The sequence below is a fragment of the Schistocerca gregaria genome, chromosome 1, assembly GCF_023897955.1.
Source record: "Schistocerca gregaria isolate iqSchGreg1 chromosome 1, iqSchGreg1.2, whole genome shotgun sequence".
NCBI lineage: Eukaryota > Metazoa > Arthropoda > Insecta > Orthoptera > Acrididae > Schistocerca > Schistocerca gregaria.
In genome coordinates, this window is record NC_064920.1 from 675,451,625 (window position 1) to 675,469,650 (window position 18,026).

General features: G+C 41.7%; 1 protein-coding gene across 8 annotated transcripts in view; it reads left to right on the top strand.

The window, feature by feature from the left end:
- LOC126362843 (cuticle protein 21-like) overlaps window positions 1–18,026 on the top strand; it is a 159,898-nt gene that overhangs the window by 43,355 nt on the left and 98,517 nt on the right. Inside the window, exons 1-3 of one of the 8 annotated variants that reach the window (XM_050007914.1) lie at window positions 6,018–6,082; window positions 9,161–9,290; window positions 12,464–12,679. The exons of 2 other annotated variants lie outside the window; for them this stretch is intronic. In XM_050007914.1, the coding sequence (XP_049863871.1) occupies window positions 6,071–6,082; window positions 9,161–9,290; window positions 12,464–12,679 (358 nt within the window). In that variant the 5' untranslated portion in view covers window positions 6,018–6,070. Of the gene's footprint in view, window positions 1–6,017; window positions 6,083–9,160; window positions 9,291–12,463; window positions 13,112–15,368; window positions 15,643–18,026 lie in introns of those variants that run through there. 5 more of the 8 variants (XM_050007916.1, XM_050007917.1, XM_050007918.1 and 2 more) reach the window with 5 other exon arrangements.

The following is an 18,026-nucleotide window of genomic DNA, read 5'->3' on the forward strand; positions in this document are numbered from 1 at the left end:
TTTGAGAGGACAATCCAGCCCGAAAGCTTCTGTCTCAAAAGGAGTACTTTAACGATAATTCGCAGGCAGCTTGTAGCGGAACAATGGCGATGGTATAACGGGAGTAGAATTCGTTATGAACAGGAAGGTATGGCAGGGAGTGTGTTACAGTTATCAGTTTAGTGATCAGTTTGTTCTTATCAGAATCGATAGAAAACCAACACCGACAACGGTAGTTTAGGTATATATGTCGATGTCTCAAGCTGAAGGTCAAGTGATAGAGAAAGTATATCAAGATACTGAAAGGGTAATACAGTACGTAAAGGGAGAAGAAAATCTAATAGTCATGGGAGACTGGAACGTAGTTTTAGCGTAAGAAGTAGAAGAAAAGGTAACAGGAAAATGTGGGCTTGGGACAAGGAATGAGAGACGAGACAGACTAATTGAGTTCTGTATCACGTTTCAGCTAGTAACAGCGAATACTTTGTTCACGGATCACAAGAGGAGGAGATATACTTGGAAAAGGCCGTGTGGTATGGGAATATCTTAATCAGATTACATCGTAGTCAGACAGAGATTCGGAAATCAGATATTGAATAGTAAGGAGTACCCAGGATCAGATATAGACTCAGATCACAACATAATAGTGTTGGAGAGTAAGCTGAATTTTAAGACATTAGTCAGGAACAATCAATAGGCGAAGAAGTGGGATACAGAAGTTGTAAGGAATGACGAGATACGCTTGAAGTTCTCTAAGACTATAGATAGAACAACCAGTTGATCGACGAAAGGAGTAAGTACAAAACTGTCCATGGAAACTCAGGAACGCAGAAATACAGGTCGCTGAGGAATGAAAGAAATAGGAAGTGCAGGGAATATAAGACAAAAGCGGCTGCATGGAAAATGCGAAGAAATCAAAAAAGAAATGATTGTCGGAAGAACGGACTCAGCATACAGGAAAGTCAAAACAACCTCTGGTGACATTAAAAGTAAGGATGGTAGCATTGGGAGTGCAACGGGAAATCCACTGCTAAATGCAGAGGACAGAGCGGATAGATGGCAAGAGTACATTGAAAGAGTCTGGGAGGGGGAAGATTTGCATGATGTGATAGAAGAGGAAGCATGTGTCGATTTAGAAGAGATAGGGGATCCAGTGTTAGAATCAGAATTTATAAGAACTTTGGAGGGCTTAAGATCAATTAAGGTAGAAAGAATGGATAACATTCCCTCAGAATTTCTAAAATCATTGGGGGAAGTTGCAACAAAACGACTATTCACGTTGGTGTGTAGAATGTATGATTCTGGCGACATACCACCTGATTTTCGGAAAAATATCATCCTCCAATTCCGAAGACGGTAAGAGCTGACAAGTGCGAGATTTATCGCATAGTCAGCTTAACAGCTCATGCATCCAAGTTAATGACAAGAATAATATACACAACAATGAAAAATAAAACTGAGAATGTGCTAGATGACGATTAGTTCGGCTTTAGGAAAGGTAAAGTCAGTAGAGAGGCAATTCTGATGTTCCAGGTAATAATGGGAGCAGGACTAAAGAAAAATCAAGACACGTTCATAGGATTTGCTGACATGGATAAAGCCTTCGACAGTGTAATATGGTGCAAGATGATCGATATTCTGAGAAAAATAGGTGTAAGCTGTAGAGAGTGAGGGGTAATATACACTATGTACAAGAGCCAAGAGGGAATAATAAGTGTGCATGACCAGGAATGAAGTGCTCGAACTATAAAGGATGTAAGACAGGGATTGCAGTCTTTCGCCCCTACGGTTCAATCTGTACATCGAAGAAGTAATGATAGAAATAAAAGAAAGGTTCAGAGGTGGAATTAAAATTTGAGGTGAAAGGTTATCAGTGATACGATTCGCTGATGACATTGCTATATTTAGTGAAAGTGTAGAGGGCAAAAAGGAGAAGGAACAGGATGATAGTACATATGTTAAGACATGATGGAATAACCTCCATGGTGCTGGAGGGAAGTGTAGAGGGCAAAAACTTTAGAGGTAGACAGAAATTGGAATACATCCAGCGAATAATTGAGGACGTAGGTTGCAAGTGCTACTCCGAGATGAAGAGGTTGGCACAGGAGAGGAATTCGTGGTGGGCCGCATTAAACGAGTCTGAAGACCCCGCCCCCCCCCCCCCCCCCCTCCAGAAAAAAAGAGAAATGTCAACATTCGAGATACCCATCTGTGTTTCTCTTTCTGCTAGACGATTAAACAGAGTGGATACTATAAATTTACATACAAGCTCCATCTGAATGTGTGGATACTATAAATTTACATACAAGCAACGTCTGAATGTTCCCCACCTGTAACATAGATTTTATGCAAAGAATTTCCATGCTCACCGTTAAACATTTTTGTTCGTTTTTCATGTTTATCCCAACAAGAATTTCCAGAGCAACGGTCCTTAATACGACGTGCCGGTACCATACGGATATCCTTTCATTCTTAGTTAGCTTTTAAGCTTCGCGAGTAGGTCCGATCCGCGATTGTGTAATGAGGTTTTTTTGATACTAAAACCCAGTGTAGTCAAAAATATTAAATCCTTTTGTTACAGAAATCAAACAGTTTATTTGATTTAGTAAACTGTTTTTTATGGAGTGTTGTCGTTTATGGTGTCAGAACACGGACACGGCGGCGGTGAGAGAAGATGCTATTGAGATGTCAGTCTGAAGAAGAGTGGAAGGTGTTAAAAAGACATCTAAAATGAGGAATTAGGTTGTGTTTCACAGGTTGAATGATAATATACAAATACTGGAAACAAGAGGAGAAGAGGAAACTGACTATGACGCTGTATGAGAAGAAACTATATAACAAACGATGCGTTGGAAGGTATAATGACCGGGAAGAGCATCAGAAAAAGAAGAAGAAGTTAACGAGACCAGGACAACTGCATCACTCGCAGCTGTTAGAAGAATGGTGGCAAACTGAGAAGAGCGGAGTACAGTGAACTTTCAGTAAAGGACCTGTATAATGCGCAGAACACATCATCATTTGATTTGTTGCAAGGTGCAGATTTAGCGTTGCTAAGACAAAAGAAAACTCTATGAAAATGCCAGACGCATTAAACCGTTTATCTGGGGAGGTCTTGAGTCCGAATGCACGCCTTTAGCAAGTGGCGCTCTTACAAGTTAACTCGCTCAGTGTTGGCTCAGTTAGTTCCTCTCATATGCCTACGGCGACTGCTGTTACGTATACCTTCTGCCGCTGATCTCCAACCGCATAAGTTACACGTCCTGTTTTTCCTTTTCTCTAGGGACGAGGTACGGCTTACGGAAAGAACACACATGTTCATTCTAAACTTTTTAATTATCATTTATGATTTTTTATCTACCACAGAAAAACGTCGCAACAGTTTGCCTAGTCACATTCAAGACATACGACTAATGTCCCATGACTTCTGTTTTATTGAGGAGTCACGACCTGATTACCAGTTTTGTTATTTATATTTCCGCTGAAGTTCAAAACTTAAGCCCCTGTCGATGGCAAGGTCTCTAGAGGCACCGAACGACATCGATTCAACTGGGATAACACAGGAAATAGGTTGAGGCCTAGTTGAAAATTTTATCTCAAAAAATGGTTCAAATGGCTCTGAGCACTATGCGACTAAACGTCTAAGGTCATCAGTCTCCTAGAACTTAAAATTACTTAAACCCAACTAACCTAAGGAGATCACACTCATCCATACTCGAGGCAGGATTCGAACCCGCGACTGTAGCGGTCGCGCGGTTCCAGACTGTAGCGCCTAGAACCGCTCTGCCACAACGGTCGGCGAAAAGTCTATCTGCAGTTTTCCTAAAGTGATTTAGAAAAACCACTGAAAACACAAATCACTATGGCTGAAGTTTATACTAGTAGTAAACAAATTTTGGGGATTGGCATAGCAATAGCTATGCATAATTCTTTTTAAATATTTACTGTACTATTATGTGAAAAAAGTAATCTAAATAGTTACTTAGGTTGGTGGGCAAATCAAAAACAATATTGGCTGTATTGTTTTATGTTGAGAGAATAGGAGCTAGTGTCGGCACGATACAGAGCTCGAATGTAGGCAAATAATTGTGCTGTGGCCCAGAGATTTATTTGTAACAATTGTAAATTTTTCATCTGTTTTGTGCCATTGTAAATAATTCACATTTACTATGTTGGGACAAAGTTGAATGAGCACAGGTAGTGAATAAGATCCTTCAGTCTGCGTTTAAGATTATCTGTCGTTCTCTTGCTCACCTTTCAATTATGCAGCACTGGGGAACTCTTACTTGAGGAATAGTGACGTGCAATTGAGTATTTAGAGAAACAGATTTAATATTTGTGATCTGAGCGAAATTATCTGGAATACTTTATTACGGAGATTAAAACTTGTTTGTCTACATAAGTTATTGATTTTATTGACGGAGGAGGGTTTTTGGAGAAATTTTCCTAGGTAACCAAATCAAGCGCAAGAACGAAATGTTTGTTTGAAATGGTTCAAATGGCTCTAAGCACTATGGGACTTAACTTCTGAGGTCATCAGTACCCTAGAAATATTTAAACCTAACTAACATCACACACATCCCTGCCCGAGGAACCATTCGAACCTGCGGCCGTAAAGGTCTCGCGGTTCCAGACTGTAGGGCCTAGGACCGCTCGGCCACGCCGGCCGACAAATCTTTATTTGTCAGAACGATTAACTGATCTTTGTCCCTCAGGTAACTAACAACATTCATGATTAGTGTTCATTTGAACCTCTTCTCTTCAATATGTCACAAATAACGCAATTGGTTGGAATGTCTGCAATTTTTCTACTGACTGACAGTGTCTTCTTATGTTGTACAGAGCTTTTTGACAACAATCAGAGTCTAATTTTTAAAGAACGCTTTTCTTTAAAGCAAAACCCTCCTCCAATATTCTTAGTCAAGTTTAAAATATTTTATTGTGTGTGCGTTGCACCTTACGCCAGACAAAGCCACATATCGTTCCTGAAAAACACAAATTAAATTTAGTAGTGGGTAGTTTATTTTTTCTTTAGCTGCTGAAACTGCTGATTTCTATTGCTTCTCAAGAAAAAAAAACGAGAATGACAGTGCGATGAATCTCTTTTAGGTAATACATATACGTTTATATGTGTTTCATGTGTTTTTTCTCTTTATTGAATTTGATCAGTAGAAGGACAAGGTCAGCGCACTGATACAATAATGCAATGATAAAGTCCTCGGCGTCATGACAAACTGATATCTCTCTGCGTACGGATAGGGTTCCTTCATGATCTGTTTTCTCTATACAATTTATTACAGTTCTCTGCAGTTCTTCGTGTTTTAATTGAGTCACAAAATTTCTTATTTTGCAGCTTTTCAACTTACTGACACATCAGTTTACTGCATTATCAATTCCCATGGTGACAGATGTCGGTGAAGCTTGAAGAGTTGTCTTGCGGCATCATTTTCCTGAGGAGGGCCAAGCAACCTCTTCTAGTGAAACAGATGGAGGATGGAGATCTGATGTGATGAACGACCATCGCTAAAGATAAAGTGGTACGGCTGTCTTGGCATTTCAATAGGAAGTCAAAGGAGGTCAGAAAGCGCTCTTTCTTGTTTTTCTAAGCTTGTCTAGCTTATTCACTTTGCTACACATGTTTTCCATTGTATAAACGCTCGGTGTGTGTGGGTTACAATCGTTTGGTCTTTGGAAATGTCTCTCTATACACGCACTGAAGCAGGAACAATTTCGGGTTTCGCCACTCACCATTTCCAGAGTCACATTAGGCCTGACGTGACAGTAATGTTGGACGCTGCCCATCTTACTTTCAGACACAGAGTGAAATGTCAAGGTCACCTTCCTTTCGAAACGCCGCTGGCAGAAGAACGAGATCATCTGGCTGGCGGTGTGTGTGTGTGTGTGTGAGGTCGCGAGGCGTGGCAGATGCGGCGAACCAGATCCCTCTGGGCGGTTGTTGCGTCACCACCGGCTAGTCTGCCACTCAGCCATATTTTGCGGGGTGAGGTGGAGGCTCTGCCCTGCTCTCTCACTATAAAGAGGCTTCCAGCCGGTGCTGGAGCCAGTCGCCCACCAGTCGTCTCCACAAGCCGACATGGCTCTTCAGGTGAGGCAGCAGCGAGATGCGAAGGACATAGTAGTAGGCAGGTACAGCAGGTTGTAGTCCAAAAGGTGGTATCTGAGAGCTACAGGAAAGGGTGGGGAATGAAACTCATTTTGACTTTTCAAGTAAACCATCAGAACATCCACCCTAAGCTACTTAACGAAAATACTGGATGCGTAAGTCTGCATTGTCAGATGGGGATTTGAATCTAGTCCAATTCTCACCAATGCATAAACTCTTCAGCTCTGCAATGTAAGAAACTGTGGCTTTATATAGTAACGAAAGTGTCACCAGACAGGAAAAGAGAAAAACGTCTTTCGGACAGTCAATAAATGTTAGTAACGTTAGGCATGATATCTCTCAAAAGGAAACCTCACTTGAAAATGTGAAAGATACGTTGACATATGACTGAATTAATCATAAGCTGCATGTTAAGCTGTCTCAGTTGTTTCAATATATTACATATTCGTAGGTTCGTGATTTGATCTCAATAGGTATTACCATGTTTATGTCAGTTATCGTTTCTCTTAGTTCTGCCAATAGTCTGATAACGAGAAAATCCCAAGCGGCACCACAGTTTGTAGCTGACGTTAAACTTAGCGCTGGCAGGGTTCTTGCTTTTGCAGGTTTTACCCTCCAACGTCATCTTTTTTGTTAAATACACGGGACCGCGTCCAGCTGGACTGTGTGACAATGAGTAGAGCTAGGAGATGTGGGGAAAGACAAGCAAAGGTGATTCTACAGAATGGACAGACGACTCGTAGAAGGCTATTGCTTGCGGAAGAAACACCAGGCTTCAAATCCAAATTTCTAGTTTCACATATCTCGAATGTCTAACAAAGTGTGTTGATGATCTAATTTTTAGTAAAATCAGTTGCATAAATAGAGAACAATTGAACAATTTAGAAAATATCGAAGTCAAACTGAAGGCTTGGCATCGCAAAGCTGAAACTGTTCTTTTTTCATTTTTACTCATGTGGAACGATGCCTATCATCTGTGATGACTCAGATAAACATGAAATAGTATCGTTGTCCTCTTAGCTGTGATACCGCAGCTCATATTTTTGCGGTCGCCTTCTCGCTTCCCGAACACTGGGTCTCGGGTTCGATTCCCAGCGGCATGAGGGATATTCACTTGCCTCGAGATGACTGGGTGTTTGTGTTTTCCTCATCATTTCATCATCATTCATTAAAGTAGCAAGATTATACTGAGCAAAAGTTGGCAATTTGTATGGGCGCCGATAAGCGCGCAGTTCAGCGCCCCACAAACCAAGTATCATCATCGTCATCTCAGCTTTGAGCAGATGGATGTTGTCGTTGTGGGCCAGATGCTAATTATCTCCAGTAATGATTCATTTAATGCTTTATCTGTCAATTTTGGCATCTTTGTGTACCACCACATCTTATAAACTTCGTTCCTCCTCATCTTATTTTTGCGGACACCTCCTTTCTCGACAACACAATTAAAAGTTTCAGACGTCCGCCTTACTTCATTATACGAATGTGATGACTCCCCACAACACAAGAACGTGTATTTACTGCCACAGACCTGTGCACATGAAAACTTGCTGCAGACACTCTGTTTCAATTTCTCCCTTTTTATCTGCATCCCTCTCTTCTTCTCTGTCTGTCTGTCTCTCTCTCTCTCTCTCTCTCTCTCTCTCTCTCTCTCTCGCTCTCTTTCTCTCTCAATACCCACCTTCAGTTCAAAGGCCACAGTCCCTCCCTTATCAGAGACGTGAAACAAGCTGTGATTACCTATATTCTCCAAGTAGCGCCGTGCGTTTTCAAATTATAAATCTGAAGAACTAATGTAACCGTACCTAACTAGAACTAACTGACGTACATGTTGCACTCTGCTAAGTTACTCTTAGTACAGTACTGGCTTTCAGAGATATTGAAATCCTCTTCTTCCACCATTGAAAGGTTTTTGTCGATGTCAATGTGATATTCTGATGCCTGATTACACTAGATTTTACGTCCTTTTATAACTCTAGAACAGGAGTGCTGCATTAAAAGCTATACGAAAGTATATTGATGTAATGTATACCATGAGATCTTACTGAGTCAAACCGGTAAGAGATTCAACACTTGTGATGATGTCCTCCGTTGTCTTAACCACGAAAGAGATTGTCAGGTGACAGTGGGAAGCTATAAATGTAAAAATTGTTGTATTGGTTCTTCACACTGGTTGTTAACCACAATGTACCATCTGCATCGCCATTGTTCCCGGTTATTTTGCTTAAAGTACTTCACGTATTGTCCAAAAGATCCCATAGTCATTGCTGGAGCCGACACCTATCATATTTCTAAACATAACAAGTCCTTGCCCTTCCAGTTTCAATTCATGTGAAGGAAAGTTCCTGAATTTCAAGCTCCAGTGAAGTTTATGTATCTACCTCATTAGCAAGAAGTTCTTCCAAACAGCACTGTAATTTTTTTTGAAATTTTATGATATTCTCAGAATCTGAGACTCAGTAGGAGCTTTGGTAGCCATGCAGGGGCCATTGACTGTATTTCCGATCTGTATAACATTAATTTTCTGGAGTGAAATTGGAATACCAAATGTCTGGAAGGATAATGAAGGAGCATTACTGGTGTGTCATCGGATATATGTGAAAAGGTGTGCATCTGATTATACATATATTTCAGTCTAATCATGTTAATGGAGTTGTAAATAGTGTCTAGAAGTAGATTATTCTGTTTGTGCTCATAATTATGTCCATAATGTTCTGGGCAAGTCGTCTGTAGCAGTCACAAATTTCTTTTAATAGTGTTGGTTTTAACAACATGCTGTCTGTAGAAACAAACATCAGCAGTCATAATGGGGAATTTTGAGGCATAAATCATATGAAATGGAGGTCGTTGTTCACTTGAATGAGTATCAAACTTAACATAAACGCCTACATGCTAATACTGCCATTTTCCCACTAACAGTAACAGATATGTTCTTTTATCCCAAAGAAAAAACATCTAGATCGAACATATGTCGTGCATCTCGTTGATAGCACGTACTGCAGTCTTCGGCATATTGGAATTTGTGTTTACAGACGGTACACGTACCCGTCTGTGGTGTTGCAGGTACTGTTGTGCGCTTGTGTGCTGCTGGGTGTGGCCAGTGCGGGCTACCTGGGCTCTCCCGCCGTCTCCTACTCGGCGGCTCCCGCCTTGCGAGGCGGCCTTCCTTACAACGCCGGACTCGGACTCACAGGTAGTTTGCGCAAGTCTCCCAAAGGAGATGTCTGATTTTCCAGCCCGAATGATAAAGATGTCTTTGTTCTTGTGGTCCTTCTACACGCAAAAGACATCGGTTATCCTCTTAGATTCCATATCTTTAGTGCCACACAAAAATCCTTGAAAATTTACTACAAAATTTCATAATTAGTTGTCGTCATAGATCCCTTCCCAAATTACTTGAGCAGTTTTAGCCATAATAAACAGTAATTCGTCCATTTTAGAACTGTCAGTGTATTACTTTAACACATGCACAATTTATCCAATGATGCAAATATTTTTCTATAATTTTATTTACAGTTTCTGTCCCACAGCGCCAGCCGGAGTGGCCGAGCGGTTCTAGGCGCTCCAGTTTGGAACCGCGCGACCGCTAAGGTGGCAGGTTCGAATCCTTCCTCGGCTCATAAATGTGTGTGATGTCCTTATGTTAGTTAGGTTTAAGTAGTTCTAAGTTCTAGTGGACTGATGACCTCAGCAGTTAAGTCCAATAGTGCTCCGAGACATTTAAACCAGTTTTAATTTTTTATTTTTTTTAGTTCCTCAGTACAAATTTTGCTGTGGGTCGTTTGCAGCAATTCTTGTAAAAGTGTCTAACTAGTCCTCACCAACGACAAGAGGTTTCGAAAAATGGTTTTCCTTTTCGTAATTCTATTCTTTCCTCTTATTCTAATTATTCTTGTATTGAAAACACAATACAGTAAAGAAAAAAATCATGAAATACTTACCCAAAATGTAGTTAACTTAAAGAACAATTACGTTTCAGTGAACTTTTACATGGATGACAACTTAAAATTGTTCTTTAAATGAAATTGGTGTATTGCATCTGTTAGACGTATTATCCGTGGTCTGTAGATTAAAACTGAAGAAACTGCAAAAAATGTGAGAAATTAAGGAGATGGGACCTGGATAAACTGAAAGAACCAGAGGTTGTACAGAGTTTCAGAGAGAGCATAAGGGAACAATTGACAGGAATAGGGGAAAGAAATACAGTAGAAGAAGAATGGGTAGCTCTGAGGGATGTAGTAGTGAAGGCAGCAGAGGATAAAGTAGGTAAAAAGACGAGGGCTGCTAGAAATCCTTGGGTAACAGAAGAAATATTGAATTTAATTGATGAAAGGAGAAAATATAAAAATGCAGTAAATGAAGCAGGCAAAAAGGAATACAAACGTCTCAAAAATGAGATCGACAGGAAGTGCAAAATGGCTAAACAGGGATGGCTAGAGGACAAATGTAAGGATGTAGAAGCTTATCTCACTAGGGGTAAGATAGATACTGCCTACAGGAAAATTAGAGAGACCTTGGGAGAGAAGAGAACCACTTGTATGAATATCAAGAGCTCAGATGGCAGCCCAGTTCTAACAAAGAAGGGAAGGCAGAAAGGTGGAAGGAGTATATAGAAGGCTTATACAAGGGCGATGTACTTGAGGACAATATTATGGAAATAGAAGAGGATGTAGATGAAGACGAAATGGGAGATACGATATTGCGTGAAGAGTTTGACAGAGCACTGAAAGACCTGAGTCGAAACAAGGCCCCCAGAGTAGACAACATTCCATTAGAACTACTGACGGCCTTGGGAGAGCCAGTCATGACAAAACTCTACCAGCTGGTGAGCAAGATGTATGAGACAGGCGAAATACCCTCAGACTTCAAGAAGAATATAATAATTCCAATCCCAAAGAAAGCAGGTGCTGACAGATCTGAAAATTACCGAACTATCAGTTTAATAAGCCACGGCTGCAAAATACTAACGCGAATTCTTTACAGACGAATGGAAAAACTGGTAGATGCAGACCTCGGGGAGGATCAGTTTGGATTCTGTCGAAATGTTGGAACACGTGAGGCAATACTGACCTTACGACTTATCTTAGAAGAAAGATTAAGAAAAGGCAAACCTACGTTTCTAGCATTTGTAGACTTAGAGAAAGCTTTTGACAATGTTGACTGGAAAACTCTCTTTCAAATTCTAAAGGTGGCAGGGGTAAAATACAGGGAGCGAAAGGCTATTTATAATTTGTACAGAAACCAGATGGCAGTAATAAGAGTCGAGGGGCATGAAAGGGAAGCAGCGGTTGGGAAAGGAGTGAGACAGGGTTGTAGCCTCTCCCCGATGTTATTCAATCTGTATATTGAGCAAGCAGTAAAGGAAACAAAAGAAAAATTTGGAGTAGGTATTAAAATTCATGGAGACGAAGTAAAAACTTTGAGGTTCGCCGATGACATTGTAATTCTGTCAGAGACGGCAAAGGACTTGGAAGAGCAGTTGAATGGAATGGACAGTGTCTTGAAAGGAGGATATAAGATGAACATTAACAAAAGCAAAACGAGGATAATGGAATGTAGTCAAATTAAATCGGGTGATGCTGAGGGAATTAGATTAGGAAATGAGACACTTAAAGTAGTAAAGGAGTTTTGCTATTTAGGAAGTAAAATAACTGATGATGGTCGAAGTAGAGAGGATATAAAATGTAGACTGGCAATGGCAAGGAAAGCGTTTCTGAAGAAGAGAAATTTGTTAACATCGAATATAGATTTATGTATCAGGAAGGCGTTTCTGAAAGTATTTGTTTGGAGTGTAGCCATGTATGGAAGTGAAACATGGACGATAACTAGTTTGGACAAGAAGAGAATAGAAGCTTTCGAAATGTGGTGCTACAGAAGAATACTGAAGATAAGGTGGATAGATCACGTATCTAATGAGGAGGTATTGAATAGGATTGGGGAGAAGAGAAGTTTGTGGCACAACTTGACTAGAAGAAGGGATCGGTTGGTAGGACATGTTTTGAGGCATCAAGGGATCACAAATTTAGCATTGGAGGGCAGCGTGGAGGGTAAAAATCGTAGAGGGAGACCGAGAGATGAGTACACTAAGCAGATTCAGAAGGATGTAGGTTGCAGTAGGTACTGGGAGATGAAGCAGCTTGCACAGGATAGAGTAGCATGGAGAGCTGCATCAAACCAGTCTCAGGACTGAAGACAACAACAACAACATGTAGAGCATTGTCATTGCCAATTCTGGTAACTTGTCCAATGCCTTAAACAGAAGACCGTCATAGCTTTTACATGCTATATAAACTCTACTGCAAGCAACTATTTGCTAGTACCTTCGGTAGGAACTGTGTGAGAGAATACAGTAGACGCCTTTCCCAGGGGGCCTGGCCGGGGGTGCCGCTGCTTCCGCTGCCGCCACCGCCGCCGCCGCTGCTGCAGCGGCTAGGGCCAGACTGTCTGGTGCTGGCATCGGTGGCTATGCTCCTGGCTACACTGGCGCACTAGGAGGTGCCTATCCTGGTGTTGGTGGCGCCTACTCTCGCCTCGCCACTGGCTACTCAGGTGTCGCTCCTGGCTACACTGGCGCTCTAGGAGGTGCCTACCCTGGTGTTGGTATTGGTGGTGCCTACTCTCGTCTCACCCCAGGCTACGCTGGCGCCGCCCCTGGCTACGCCGGTCTGGCCGCTGCACGTTACGCCGGTGGTCTGGGCCGCCTGGCCGGTGGGCTGCCCGCCGAGCTGGCTGACCCGTACTACGACCCCAACCCGCAGTACAGCTTCAGCTACAGCGTCAGCGACGCCCTGACCGGCGACGCCAAGCAGCAGCAGGAGAGCCGCAGTGGCGACGTGGTGGAGGGCAGCTACAGCCTGGTCGAGCCCGATGGCAGTGTGCGCACTGTCCAGTACACGGCTGCCCCTGGTGCAGGTTTTAATGCTGTCGTCTCCAAGGATGGTGTCCCAGCTGGGCCTGCCCCCCTTGGAGCTGCTGTCGCTCCTGCCGCTGCCGCTGCTCGAAACATCCTTCCAGGTTTGAAACAGTATTTGTACCATTAGTGATTACAAATCCAATTTTCTCTGTATCATTTCAGATACTTGATTCTGTTTTCTGTTTGCAGCTTTTATTGTGTTTACTAAGGACACAGAGGTCTACAGGGACTTTGTCTCAATTTATTGAACCATTTGAAAGTAATGATAACACATCCATAGATAGCGGAAGGTTATATACACCACTGGCTATTAAAATTGCTACACCACGAAGATGACGTGCTACAAACGCGAAATTTAACCTACAGGATGGAGATGCTGTGATATGCAAATGATTAGCTTTTCAGAGCATTCACACAAGGTTGGCGCCGGTGGCGACACTTACATCGTGCTGACATGAGGAAAGTTTCCAACCAATTTCTCATACACAAACAGCGGTTGACCTGCGATGCCTGGTGAAACGTTGTTGTGACGCCTCGTATAAAGACGAGAAATGCGTACCAACACGTTTCCGACTTTGAAAAAGGTCGGATTGTAGCCTATCGCGATTCTGGTTTATCGTATCCCGACATTGCTGCTCGGGTTGGTCGAGATCCAGACTATAAGCAGAATATGGAATTTGTGGGTTCAGGAGGGTAATACGGAATGCCGTGCTAGATCTCAATGGCCTCGTATCACTAGCAGTCGAGATGATAGGTATCTTATACGCATTGCTGTAACGGATCGTGCAGCCACGTCTCGATCCCTGAGTCAAGAGATGGGGACGTTTGCAAGAGAACAACCATCTGCACAAGCAGTTTGACGACGTTTGCAGCAGCATGGACTATCAGCTAAGAGACCATGGCTGCGATTACCCTTGACGCTGCGTCACAGAAAGGAGCGCCTGCCATGGTGTACTCGACGACGAACATGCATGCATGAATGGCAAAACGTCATTTCTTCGGATGAATCCAGGCTCTGTATGTAGCATTATGATGGTCGCATCCGTGTTTGGCGACATCACGGTGAACACACATTGGAAGTGTGTATTCGTCATCGCCGTACTGGTGTATTACCCGGTGCAATGGTATGGGGTGCCATTGGTTACACGTCTCTGTCACCTCTTGTTCGCACTGACGGCACTTTGAATAGTGGACGTTACATTTCAGATGTGTTACAACCCGTCGCTCTACCCTTCATTCGATCCCTGCGAAACCCTACATATCAGCGGAATAATGCACGATCGCATCTTGCAGGTGCTGCACAGGCCTTTCTGGATACAGAATATGTTCGACTGCTGCCCTGGCTAACACATTCTCCAGATCTCTCACAAACTGAAAACGTCTGGTCAATGGTGGCCGAGCAACAGCTCATCAAAATACGCCAGTCACTACTCTTGATGAACTGTGGTATCGTGTTGAAGCTGCATGGGCAGCTGTACCTGTACACGCCATCCAAGCTCTGTTCGACTCAATGCCCAGGTGTATCAAGGCCGTTATTACGGCGACAGGTGGTTGTTCTGGGTACTGATTTCTCAGGATCTATGCACCCAAACTGCATTAAAATGCAATCACATTTCAGTTCTAGTATAATTTATTTGTCCAATGAATTCTCGTTTATCATCCGCATTTCTTCTTGGTGTAACAATTTTAATGGCCAGTAGTGTATGCACTAATAATCCAAGGAGTTAAGCGTACGACCTCAGAGATTACTAGTCTGATGTTGCACCTCTTCTCCTTGGAATTAAAAGCACCTCGAATGCATTTCGTGGCTGGTAGACAACTGAAAATAGATGAGTAGTCAAAATGGAAGCCTATTTTCATATAAAATATTGGGGACCTGCAAAGGAAATTCAAGATGAATATGAAATTTGCTATGTTTTTCTTCTCGAGCTGCTGGCCTAATTCTGTGGGTCACTGTACGTCCTGGCAACAATTACGTATGTGCAGCTTGAGTAGTACTACGTCTGTACAGTTTAAAGGGGCCAGTAATAGAAGTTGGATACAAACTGACGGCTTTTAGAACTATGTAAAACGATTACATGCAATAGGCAGCCACAGCATTTACTGTGAAGTTAATTACAATGATTGAATTATAACATTTAAAACTCTTAGCAGTTTGAAATTATTTAGAATTATTCAAAAGTTTGATCTCCATTAACAGTTTCTGATGCTCGATGGATGAGGTCAAATAAAATTAATCCACACTTGTAATAACATTTTATTGGTCCTATGGTGTTGTCCATTGTTAACAGACGGCAAAAATAATGTGTTCCCGTTTGATTAGATATTTCCCATCAGTGTCTGCTACAACTGTTTCAGGAGGCATACTTCCTGGAGCTGCACGCTCTCTGCTGTCTCCAGCTGCCGCTGCTGGAGCCTACGGAGCACCTCTGAAGACAGCGCATGCCTCCCTCGCCACGCCACACGCAAAGGTACACTACTAGTGCCCTCGCAAGCTGACACTTTGTAAATATGACCACCGAATGTATTCTGAAAATGACTCTCATGTAACAATAAAATGTACATATTTAGGGATAGCTCTGTCAGTTTATCACTGCAATATTTGTATAAAAATAAAATTATCTGTCTTTATTTAAAAGTTGTACCTATTCAATTTGGACTTCTTCCCTAATATTACGTACAAAAATTGTTGTGTGTCACAAGTTACTTTATGTTACGGGAATTTCTATACACTGCCATTTGTTATGTGTCTGAAAAGAAAAAAGGAAATCTACAAAAACAAAGTGTAAGATATGAGAACTAATTGGTGCTCGTATTTTTAGGAGATTTAGTTTTCAGCTGCAGTCAACAACACGTAGTAGGCTCCCGTTGCACCTAACTTGGTGTTTTTGATAGTAATTAGCCCACTGGACCTGCAATCGAAAGGACGACTTTTCAAACCTGTATCCAACAAGCCTGATTTACGTTTTTTTGTGATTTCCGGAAAACAGTTCTGGCATGTGCGGCGATAGTACCTTTGAAAGAGCATGGCCGATTACTTACCCAGGTTTCGTTGATCTGTTATTGTACTGTATCTCTAATGACTTCGCTGTTAATAGTATTTAGCACTCATATTCCCTCCTTTTTTGATTCTGTTTGAGGAACAGATGTTACCCCAATAGTCTTGAAGGATCGTATCCAAGTATTTACATTACAGTTCCATCCAATCTGTAATAGAAGCATTATCTTCTCGCCTCTGAGTTTCATAACGTAATGATCTTGCTGGTAGGGGCCAAAATGTTTTCACTGTAGCGAACTGTGAGAAGCATGAATGCAAATCAGGAAGAGATATAGATTGAATAACTACTTTCTTGTTCAGGGCTGGTAGTCAACAACCGGTCTCACCTCGCCCTGTGGCTTAGGCAACACAAATACATGAGGGGAGGTCGGGGATTTAGATTGCCTAATAACTCCATCACATAACTTCTTTTAGCTATAGTCACTCTTAATTCCCTCATCCTATGTGGTGAAAATCTGTATGGAAGAGGCCTTACGGGAATATTGCCCATTAATTCAATATTATTCTCCTTTAACTTCTCCTAATCTATAAGTAAGCAAATCCCTAAATTATCCACTTAAATTGACAATCAGTTTCCTTTGTTCAGCTGGTTAATCCCAGCGCCATAAATCGGAGAATCAGTATCGACTGAACTGGTAACTGGTTTTAACACTCTGTTATTACATTCACCACATGCTTAAAAACCTCGGAGTTTTTCTGAGGCCCAATTCAAAAATAATCATTCTTTGACTTGACTGAGGAACTAATACAACATTATGGATGAAGTCAGAGCCTGTAATGGCCGACTTTACAAATTACGTGCTACCTTAACTGGGGATTTTTACTTAAAATTGCCAATTCGGATATTAACTTTAATAGTTCCCCAAATCCTTCTGAATCTGTTTCCAGTATTCGTATCTTGGTTTCCCTCTATGATTTTTATCCCCCACGCTTCCACCCAGTACTAAACTGGTGATCCCTTGATCCCTCGGAGTGTCTCCTGTCAATCGATCCCTTCCTCTAGTTAGGATGTACCATAAATTTCACTTCAGTTTTATTCAGTACCTTCTCATTAGGTACATAATCTACCCATCTAATCTTCAGCATTCTTCTGTAGACATACATTTCAAAATCGTCTACTCTCTTCTTGTCCAAACTGTTTATCGTCCGTGTTTCACTTCCATACATGGCTACACTCCATACAAATACTTCCAGAAAGGACTTAGCCAACATTTAACTCTGTACTAAATGTGAACACATTTCTCTTCTTCAGAAATACTTTTCTTCTCATTGCCAGTGTACATTTTATATCATTCCTATCACGACCATTATAAGTAATTTTGCTTCGCGAATAACAAAACACATTTACTAATTTCAGTGCCTCATTTCCTAATCTAATTCCTTCTGTATCACCTGATTTTATGCGACTTCATTCCGTTATCCCCATTTTGCTTTTGTTGAAGTTCATTTTATATCCTCTATTCAAGATACCGTTATTCCGTTCAGCTGCTCTTCCACGTCCTTTGCCGTCACTGATAGAATTAAAATGTCACCGGCAAACCTCAAAGTTTTTATTTCTTCTCCCTGGACTTTAATTCCTATTCCAAACTTATCTTTTGCTGCCTTTACAGCTTGATCAACATACAGATTGAATAATCCCGGGGATAGGCTACAAACATGTTTCACGTTCTTCTCAACCACAGCTTCCCTTTCATGACCTTCGACTCTTATAACTGCCACCTAGTTTCTGTGTGAATCGTATATAGGCTTTCGCTCCCTGTATGTTATTCCTTCCACCTTTAAAATTTGAAAGAGAGTTCTCCAGTCAACAATGTCAAAAGCTTTCTTTAAGGTTGCAAAAGCTATGAACGTAGATTTGTCTTTTATTGGTCTATTTCCTATGAGAAGCCTTAGGGTCAGTATTGCCTCACGTGTTCCAACATTTCTGCGGAATCCAAACTGCACAACTGATCCCGAGT